The following is a 9663-nucleotide window of genomic DNA, read 5'->3' as shown; positions in this document are numbered from 1 at the left end:
TCCACATCATCTACTATTGTTCTGGTAATTCTGCTGGCAGGCTTTTGTATACTTATCTGCTATCTTCAGGCTGCCTCAGTCTATATTCATAGGCTTGGACTGACCTAAAAACTCAAAACTTTTATACTTGAATTCTGAAAAGATAGTCTGCGGCTTTACTATTCAAGATACACTGTCTTATTTTTTAAAAATCACAACTGTTGTTGGTGTTAGTTTTTTTGTTTGTTTGTTTTTGTGGCATGAAGACTTGTGATAATCTTTGGTGGATGGTTGGGGGATGGCTTCATCTGTGCGAGTCTAAGCCTGTAGAAGTGAAGCCTTTAAAATGTGGCGACTGCACTGCCTTTTGACCTGCAGCTGAGATCCGCAAATGACTTATTGTCACACTGTGTTCACTGACCCCTCCACCATGTCAGTCAATGTGAAAAATGACACCATCCATATCCTTTGGTGACTCATTATCTCTCCACCTGATGATTTAATTTGCGCTTTTCTACAGCTAGAATTGGAGATCTGTGCATTTTTGACGTGTCTGTTAAATTGTATGCAAATTATACAGCTTCGTAAGTTGGGAACTGCATGTGCGTTCCATGGACTGTCTTTGAGACTGCCGGAGAAATGCAATTTACTGGAAATGAGGGGATAGTTAAAGTGTAACTCTGGTCACTGTAAATGGCGTTAAAACGATATATCTGATTGGAGAGCAAGTGCAGGTGGGAGGGAGAAAACGAAAGTGTACGTAAGGAGGTGAGCTGGGTAGGGCAGCGCTGGGGGAGGAGAGAAAGATAAGCAAGGAGCGAGGGAATTTGCGAGGAAGGAGAAACACTGAAGAGAAACAGAGGGCAAAGGGAGGAGCAGTAAACACAACAAAGTTACAAATGAGAAGGCCAGCAAAGCTAAATGCAGCAGAGACAAGAGGGGGGTGGGAAGTAAGCCTCATTATTACAACAATTACATCTACTTGCAGCTCACTAAGCCAAAAGCAAACAAGGGTGACAGAACGAGGGAACGGGATAGAAAGAGAAAGACACTGAGAGCGAGAGAGCAGAAAACCGAGAGAGGAGTTGAATATTGACTTGAGGGAGTGAAGAGATTAATGAGAAAGAAAACCGTTTTTTAAAAAAGAAAAGAAAACATGTAAGAGAAGTCAAAACGGTAGATTAACATTGAGAAGACTCACTGGCGCACACAAAGGGGACAGTGAAGGTGGAAGTTCCAGCGGTTTGTCAGCGGGGTGCTGCAGCTCGCTAGCCTTCACTTTCATAATTATGACAGGGGAAAGAGTGAAGTAGGACACACAGACAAAGGCGCAGTCACACTCAGCGTTCTCTTCATGACACAGCCATGCTGTCGAAAGAGTACAGAATATGTATGCCATTGACTGTGGATGAGGTAAGTGAAGACATTGAGTATGTGCGAGTGTGTGTGTGTGTGTGTGTGTGTGTGTGTGTGAGTATGTGTGTGTGGTGTGTGTGTATATGTAGGTATACATGTGTTCCATAAAGTTATCTGGAAGTATTCCTTTGTGTACCAAGTGTGCAGAGTATCTGTGCAAAGAAACATACGACGTGAATGAAATCTAAGAACTGCCTCAATCAACCGTGAGGAACATACTACGGCTTTTGTACCACATTTGTACTCTTCGCATTATTTTTGCTTGCATTCCTTAGAAACATGAATTGATCAGGGAGAGGCTGTCACAGCGCGGCAACACGCATAGCTGTGTATTTTTATACATCTGCCTTATCAGCCTCTCGCGCTCTCTTTTGTCCGTAAACGAGTAGAGCAGGTTCTGTCACCCAGCGCCGTACGCACAACAAGGTATTCGCCTTAAGGTTAAACTGAACAGTTTCCAAGCAAGAAGAGAAGCCCCACAGGAGAGAGTCAGAGAGGGTCCGATAAGCCTCCCTCTGGGGCAATGTCACCATTGCCGTCTCAAGATGGCTGCCACCCTTCATTCCTCTAACTTAATCCTTAAACTGTGATGATCTCCAAAAAAAAAAAAAAAAACAGGTCAGACAAAAGCCTGACAGACCCAGGCTCCTTCGCGTTTCTTGTTTAGTTTTGGTTATTTGCAGAGACGTGGCAGGGTGGTGCAGTCCCAGGTTTAGTGAGGGAAACATGGTATGCGTTGTAGTACATCTCTCGCTGTCTGTCTTTTTCTCTCTCTCTCTCTCTCTCTGTCTCGCCCGTAGGCACCAACAAATTCTGTGTCTGTGGCTGTTGCATCAACCCTGTCTCCAGATCTCTCCCAGATTCCTTCCAAGTACTACTCCCAAACCCCCCCACCGTCACCCCTCACCCAACCCCACCCCATCCCATCCTTATTTCCCTCTCTCAGTACAGGATTGGCCAGCTGTATATGATCAGCAAGCACAGCAGCGAGCAGAGCAGAGGAGGGGAAGGGGTGGAGGTGATACGCAACGAGCCCCAGTCCCATCCCCAGCATGGCGCGGGGCAGCTGACCGAAAAACGAATCTACCTCAGCAGGTAACAGCGCGTCCCCCACATCGCCTCCATCACTCTCCCAGTCACCTCCACCTCCAAAACGCCCTCCAAGCACGGCCTGACCATCACCGCCCTCCACCCTCCTCCTCCTCTCTCTCCACCAGTAAACTCCCGTCCTGGATGAGGACGTTTGTCCCCCGGATCTTCTACGTCACCGAGAAAGCCTGGAATTTCTACCCGTACACAATAACAGGTCTGTACAGCTCCGACAGCCTCCCTGTTTACATAAACGGTCATTAGTGCGACAGGTAAGTACACCTGTGGGTGAGAGCCTGTGTATGTCTCTCACACTCTTTTCAGTCAGTCAGCAAAAAGTACGGTAATGATAGCGCTGGAAAACCAGATGAAGGAATGGACGATGACATAATTCTCTCCCTTTTTTTCTCTCTCTGTGCGGAAACCCTTGATCTTGCAGAGTACACGGTAAGTATCCTGTCTCGCTCTAATGTGCTGACCTTTCATTTTCTTAATGGTCATGTTGTATGTATTTTTTACATCTCTCTCTCTCTCTCTTTCTCTTTCTCTTTCTCTCTCTCTCTCTTACTTTCATTCTTAGTGTTCTTTTGTTCCCAGGTTTAACATTCGGATTGAGACCAGGTTTTCCAATGACAATGGAAACAATGATAATGTGAGTCATGTCCAACAGTCAAAGGGGGAACAGCACAAAATCCGTCTTTACATTTTATGTGCAACTGTGACTTAAAGAGGCATGGAGAGACAAACTGATTTAAAGAGACAGAGGATACAAGCCAACTGGTTTGTAGGTAAAGATGAGGGAAGAGAGGATGCAGCACTGAGAAGAGCCACAAGTTTATGATTCATTTTTACAACTGTTTAGTATAAAGGATAATGACAGATTGAAATATAAATGAACGTTAATTATCATTTCATATTTTCAATCGCATGTCTGTACTATTGGCACTTCTACCTGAGGACCCATTGTGAATGTTGGTGACACTCCCATCTACTGCACATACCTGCCAGTCAGATGATTTGGAGCTCCGCATTGTATTCCGTTTTGCTCCAGGGTCCCTGAATTCACACATCGCCGGCCTATTAAAATATCAAACGCGCGGGCCGAGCAACGTCACCGCGTTCGGGCGGATATTTAAATTTTCGGAAAAAAGCGGGCGAACCGGTTTCGATTTGTCACCCCGCGAGAGCTGCCACGCTGTCACCGACATTCACGTGACAAATCACTTCCGACAAGGTCAGCGTCCTCTCCCCGTGTTCCGCGGCTGCCTGGCGCAATCCATCACGCCCTGCGCGCGCCATTGTACCACGCGGGCCGCGTGACATTAACCTCGCGCACCCCCGCAGGTTTTTGGGGACAGTCCCACCCCTCCGGAGAATGTGAGTCACGTGGACATCTTGACCGACCCCTTTCCCGAGAAGCACTACAAACAATCGGAGGTAAGGCGCGAGCTCCTAATCGGCTGGCCTGCACGCTCCCCCCCCCCCCAGCAGGAGCAACACCCAACCCTTCTCCCAGAGGTCATTCCGAAATGCCGCATTTCCAGCAATGCAGTCACCTGTTGGTTTTCAATCAGGCCAGAGTGTCACTTCCTCAATTCGGAACCTTTACACTAAAGGTCTAAAGGTCATTCAGTTCTCTGGGGTACAGCTCTTATTTGACTGGCTGCAATGTGTTTACTTCACTCATAGGACACACACACACACACGCGCGCACACACACACACACGCGCGCACACACACATACATGCATATTCATACACACAGAAGGACATGCACGCACACACAGACACATACACAAGGACATCCATGTATGCACACACAAACACACACACGTTCATACACACAGAAGGAAGTGCATGCACACACAGAAACACATGCTTGCACACACAGGGCACACACACACACACCCACAAGGACGTTCACACAACAAAGACACACATTCACACACACACACACACACACACAAACACAGATGTGCTTATCCAACAAGTACTGCATTAACCCTTGCCTGCCACAGGACCTGAGCATCTGGGAGTCAAAGAAGACAGGCCGGGGCCCTCTGTTGGCCGGCTGGCGCAATAACAGCAAGCCTATCATGTGCTCCTACAAGAGGGTCCAGTGCAGCTTTGAGGTTTATGGACTACAAGGGAGAACTGAGGAATTCATTCACAAGGTAAAAGACCACATTTCCCATGCTGCCTCTCATCTACATTACAGCAAAAGGAAAAGGCAGGTTTTGCAGAAGACGGTGAAAGGGTGAATACAAAATATTAAGGCTTAATATTAAGGGGGTTATTAAAGAGAGGACATGGATTGTTTAAATGTAAATGTTTGACATTGCAGTGCCCTTTTTTAGTGAAGAATCTGAGCCTCTGGAAAAAAGCAGTGAAGAAATTTTGCTTCTGATAGCGTGAGTGGCACCCGAAAGAATCAATGTCATATTTCACAGAATATACGTGATATCCTACTGGTTGGACACAGGCAGGCTGTGGCTTGGACTGACGAATGGCACGGTCTGTATGACAGGGGTCACAAATAATCTCGATTCCAGCAATAAAAACAATAATAGCGAATGACTGCACCTGCGTTTTTATGACTGACTCCGATTTCCGATTCTCCTGCAGGAATGAGCTTGGAGGAAGTGAGAGAATTTGAGAGAGAGTTGCAGGAGCAGACTAACAGCAAACTGAAATCCACACAGAGCAGCACAGGTAGGCTGCAGGAAGGGAGACTGGGGGAGGGGAGAGAGGGATGGAAAAACAAACGAGGGACTGAATGAATGAATAAATGGAAAACAGAAAGACACATGTAGAGGTATTCGGGGAGAAGGAATTTCACATTGTGCACTGTGCCCGTGGAATAATGTCACTGCGTCAACATAATAAACAGTCTAATGCGGCCATCTGCTGTACATATATTATCATTGCACCACACAATAAATAAGTAGTCATTGCAGCACTGGCACATACAGTGGCTAATGGAAGGTATAACTCTGCCACCTGTGGTTCCTGCCGAAGAACTGCAGGCTGCTGCAAATTCTCAGTGTTGCAGCCACAATATGTACAGCGCTGGGCTGCCACTTTCAATCTTTGATGTTAAAAATCAACCTGTAATGGATCTGCAGTCCTGGCCCTACGGGCTGAGAATACTGGTGCTGCCACCTGCTGATTTCCGACCGTCAGTGCAGGCTGTTTTTTGCTTTATTGACAGGAGCAGATGCACAGTACAGTATGCGGTGGAATGTGAGGGATATTGTGTGCAGATTCTGCTTTCCTTCGGCTTTGATGCTCTGTTTAATTTTTTCTCTTTTTTTTGGCGGGGGGGGGGGGGGGCTTTGCATTTATTATCATATAATTAATTTAGACCCTTCTCTCTCGCCCCCACGGTTAATTTTCTGAGTTCGGTCGATTGATTGGTTTTAACCCTCTCGCCTCTCCCGCGCCCTCCCCTCTCGCTCAGATTCGGCGACGCCCCCCCGGCCCGCCTTCTCCCGCTCGATCTCTGTCACGGACGAGTCGTCTCTGAAAAGGATGGGGGTGAGGACGCCGGTGATGTCAGACTCGCCGCCTCAGTCGCCCATGCGCCTGAACTCCACTCCTGAGTGACATCGCTGCCGCCACCCCCCCCCCCCACCCCTCCCCTTTTCCCGTCAGCTGGGGGGCAACGCAATCAGAATTGGAAATATGTCAATCCCTCTCGAGTCGGCTGACATTTGGAAACACGCACACATGCAGGTCCGATGCCGAAAGGCTCTGCTTATTTTAAAGCACAACTAGGTACAAATCAATAGGTGAGGTGTTCGAGGTGCAATCTATTTAATATTGTATGCAGTATATCCACAGCTTTGTTTCTCACTGTAATGGATTATATGACATTACAAATGGCATTCCAATACGTGGTGCTGGGCAACTGATTATGGCAATCGAGGGGTTGTATGCGCACACTTGTGTGCATGCTCTGTAGCAGGACTGTCATACTATGTCTACTATGTCTAACTGTACTTCTACTAAATAATATGCATGCGGTATGTAAGCAAATGCTGACTCTACAAATATCCCTCAGGAAAAGTCAAACAGCCAAGTCATGGGCAAAAAAAAAAAACAAGATTTCAATCAGGAAACTCGAGTAGACATTTTGGTCAGGCAAGGTTGTGTGCGATCGGGCCACCTTTCTCAAGGGGCCCTTCCTGTCAAAGGCATGTTGGAATTAGACTTTCGGCCCAGCGGCAGCCGAGCGCAAGGAGCAGGCAGCACACAAACCCCATCAGATAGGGGTGTGCGTAAGGTGGATAAGGCGGCTGGGGCAGGGGAGCGGCAGTCAGAAACGGGATTAATTTAACTCAGCGGGGAGCGAAGCACTGTGGGTAAGACTTAAACTGGGGCCTTTCCATCCGTTGGATAATTATTCAGAAGGGTTGGGGGGAGGGCGGTTGAAGCACTGACTTCAACCATGTGGGAGAGATTTGCCGAGGGAATTTCCTCTTTACCCTTGTTCATGTATTTTCATGTATATCATGACGCTAAAAGAAAAGTATTCTTTTACCCAAAGTGTCCTGTGGTGGAAGGGTACCTGCTTAATTGTATTCAAAATACAAGGTATTGTGTTTTTGTTTTGTTCCTTCCATCCCGTATGCTTCCTTTGTTTCCCCATTTTGGACTGTTGGATTACACTTGTAGGCCCTTGTCGCCCTGGCGATATCCTCCGTCCTTCAATACGTACGCATCCCAACCCCCGCTACGCGCTCGGCGTGCAGGAGGACTGCGCTCCTGCGCACGGCAGCTGGTGACCAGGGCGGGGGCGCTCTCGAGCAGCGCTTCGCCTGATGAATCCATCATTCCCGGGGTGACCCCGCTGGCAGTTGCTCACCGCGCTGTGCGGCTGTCGTCGGCCGTCAGCGCCGGCGCTGTCAGGACCGGGTTCTGGACAAACGAAGCACATCGCCGCGCCCGAGAGCGGGCGCTTCACCTGGACGCGCCGCCTGACTGCCCGTCTCCGCTTTTACGGCTTCCTGCGAGCCGACCCGCTTGTCTCCGCGCGGGTTGTCGAACAAGTTCGTATTTCTGCCAAATGTGTCAACACTGCAAGCTGTATATATATATATATATATATATATATGTGTGCCTTGTGCAGCAGCGGGTGGCACGATGTTTGACGCAGGGTTGCAAAATTTACAGAAAAACAGAGAGAGAGAGAGAGAGAGAGAGAGACTGCACAAGCACTTGACAGGGCTCTGCAGTGGCAACGTTCATTAACGCGGGAAAGTAACGTGCAAACACCAGGTGCTGTGTTAGCAGAGCAGTCTGTTTGCCCGAGCACGTTCCGTGCAAGTCGTATTTGAGGTTGTGCCATCAGGCAAAAACATGCTTATTTTCCTTCTACTGAACCACTGCCGAGCTGCTCGGATGAAAATGTTTGTAACAGATCTCAGTGAGGTGAATTAAGCACTCAGTGCCACTGCAAAGCTTTTGTATTAATTTTTTAAAATTCTCAATAAATAACAATGCCTAGCAACAGTAAAAATGACATGGACTCATAAGTGCCTTTCACCAGAGGATTGCAAGTGCTTTATAGTATGAGCATGAGTTCCTGGGCTGATTGTTTTGTGTAACTTGTGAATGTCTGGTCAACGAGCGACTCTTTATTTCTATGCTGTACTACAGCTGATATCAGTTAGCAATGGTTAGCAATGTGTACAGGTTTCTTTGTGTACAGTTCACTGTCAATTCCTATAAATTCTGTTGAATCTGTTAAACGGGATGTGTTCCAGCGATGTCAATGTTCTGAAGCTATATTACATGTTAGATAAGGGTCACTCAATATTCAGACAGCGCACAAATCACTGCAGAATTTTACAGCCATTACCATTATTCACAAACATAATGACACCTTCTTAATGAATATAAAGTTGCCTCATTTTCCAGAGGTACTTTCTATCCCAGTACAATTTAATACAAGACCAGGAAAAACTCCTGAATGACTCGGGGCAGCCCTGACTGAAATGCAGTGGCATTTTCTCGGCGTTGTTTCAGCACGAGGTATTTTGAGGACTGCAGCGGTGCCTATTGCGACTTTAAATTACTTAATAAAACCGCAAACTGTAAAATCAATCAAACTAAGCCCAGCCCTCATTTCCCATTCTGCGCTGTCGGGCCGTCCCGCGTGGGGATTTCAGCCGGCGTTTTCCAGATGCTGCGTAAGGTTTGCGGTGAGTGATTCAGAACCGAAGCAGGGGAGGAGTCAGATTGGTCAACGCTACCCTTTCCCCACCTGCAATAATGTCATTTTGTGAATCGCGTTCTGAGATTCCCGAGGCCCTAATGCAATCCATGCTTTTCATTTTGTAATCAGCATGTGTTGCGAGACCCTGTGGAGAGCGCAGATTGTCTTTCGCATTAATGGCGTAGCCGGGGTAAAGATCAATGCGTCCGCGCTCTTTGTCCCCATCGTTAACATTAATTCCCAGCTGAACGCTGCCCGAATAGGAGTACTTATGCATTTGTGAGTAATGTCTGTCACATGTCAAGGGCATAAACAATTAGCATAAACATGCACTCCAGCGTCTGTTTCCGGCGGATCAATCAGAATGCTGGACACACCTGTATACCGTCAACTAATGTCAGTAATGGCCATTATGAGGGTGACATCTATCATTTCGAGCTATGGTTATCAGGCTGACAGAACATCAAGGCAAATGTTTACATCGCATTCTCCGCTCTTTATAGCCTTATAAATTGAATGATTGTAACCGTGCACGGGACGTGATTTGCTGGAACAAAAACAATTCAATATTTTCTGCTCTACCCGTTTACAAGAGTGAAAATACTGAATGGGAAAAAATGTGATGAAATGTTGCTCTACTTTGGGTAATGTTGGCTTAAAAGCTGCACCTGGGGCTCCTGCATGGGGTCCCTCCCGCAGATACGCTGCTAGCTCCTGGGCTAATAACGCAGGCTGGGGCCATTAATGAAGGGGATCCTCTTGAGCCGAGCTTGGGAGACGCTGGGTTATTCCCGATAACACGAGTCTATCAGGCCAGCGGTGTTTAATTCCCACTGCAGGGGCTGATCCACTGTCTGAGAGAAATCCGACTGCAGTTGTCAAGGTTGAGGAGACGTGTCACAGCGCATGTCTGTCTGTCAATCTATCTGTCTGTCATCTGTCTGTCTGTTTATCTCTGTG

The 9663-nt window shown here is 47.4% G+C and overlaps 1 protein-coding gene across 2 annotated transcripts; it reads left to right on the top strand.

Annotated features, from left to right (window-relative positions):
• Positions 1-773: 773 nt before the first annotated feature.
• pitpnc1b (phosphatidylinositol transfer protein cytoplasmic 1b) lies at positions 774-8239 on the top strand. 2 transcript variants are annotated; one of them, XM_064298194.1, is made up of 10 exons: positions 774-1392; positions 2342-2490; positions 2613-2701; positions 2924-2931; positions 3065-3136; positions 3829-3921; positions 4502-4657; positions 4934-4997; positions 5109-5195; positions 5944-8239. In XM_064298194.1, exons 1-10 carry the CDS (start codon positions 1345-1347, stop codon positions 6087-6089), a joined length of 912 nt encoding a protein of 303 aa, XP_064154264.1. In that variant the 5' UTR covers positions 774-1344; the 3' UTR covers positions 6090-8239. The 2 variants fall into 2 exon arrangements, with proteins under 2 accessions (XP_064154264.1, XP_064154256.1); XM_064298186.1 differs by lacking the exons at positions 774-1392; positions 2342-2490; positions 2613-2701; ... (1 more) ...; positions 3065-3136; positions 3829-3921 and having other exon boundaries at positions 3936-4657.
• Positions 8240-9663: the final 1424 nt, after the last annotated feature.

Source organism: Anguilla rostrata, chromosome 1 (assembly GCF_018555375.3).
Source record: "Anguilla rostrata isolate EN2019 chromosome 1, ASM1855537v3, whole genome shotgun sequence".
Lineage (NCBI taxonomy): Eukaryota > Metazoa > Chordata > Actinopteri > Anguilliformes > Anguillidae > Anguilla > Anguilla rostrata.
This window is presented reverse-complemented; position numbering and strand designations above follow the sequence as displayed.

Coding starts and splice junctions, on each gene's coding strand:
- pitpnc1b (XM_064298186.1), top strand. CDS start 4,031: ATGCAGTCACCTGTTGGTTTTCAATCAGGCCAGAGTGTCACTTCCTCA. Junction 4,658..4,933: donor CTGAGGAATTCATTCACAAG/GTAAAAGACCAC, acceptor CATATTTCACAG/AATATACGTGATATCCTACT. Junction 5,196..5,943: donor ATCCACACAGAGCAGCACAG/GTAGGCTGCAGG, acceptor CCTCTCGCTCAG/ATTCGGCGACGCCCCCCCGG.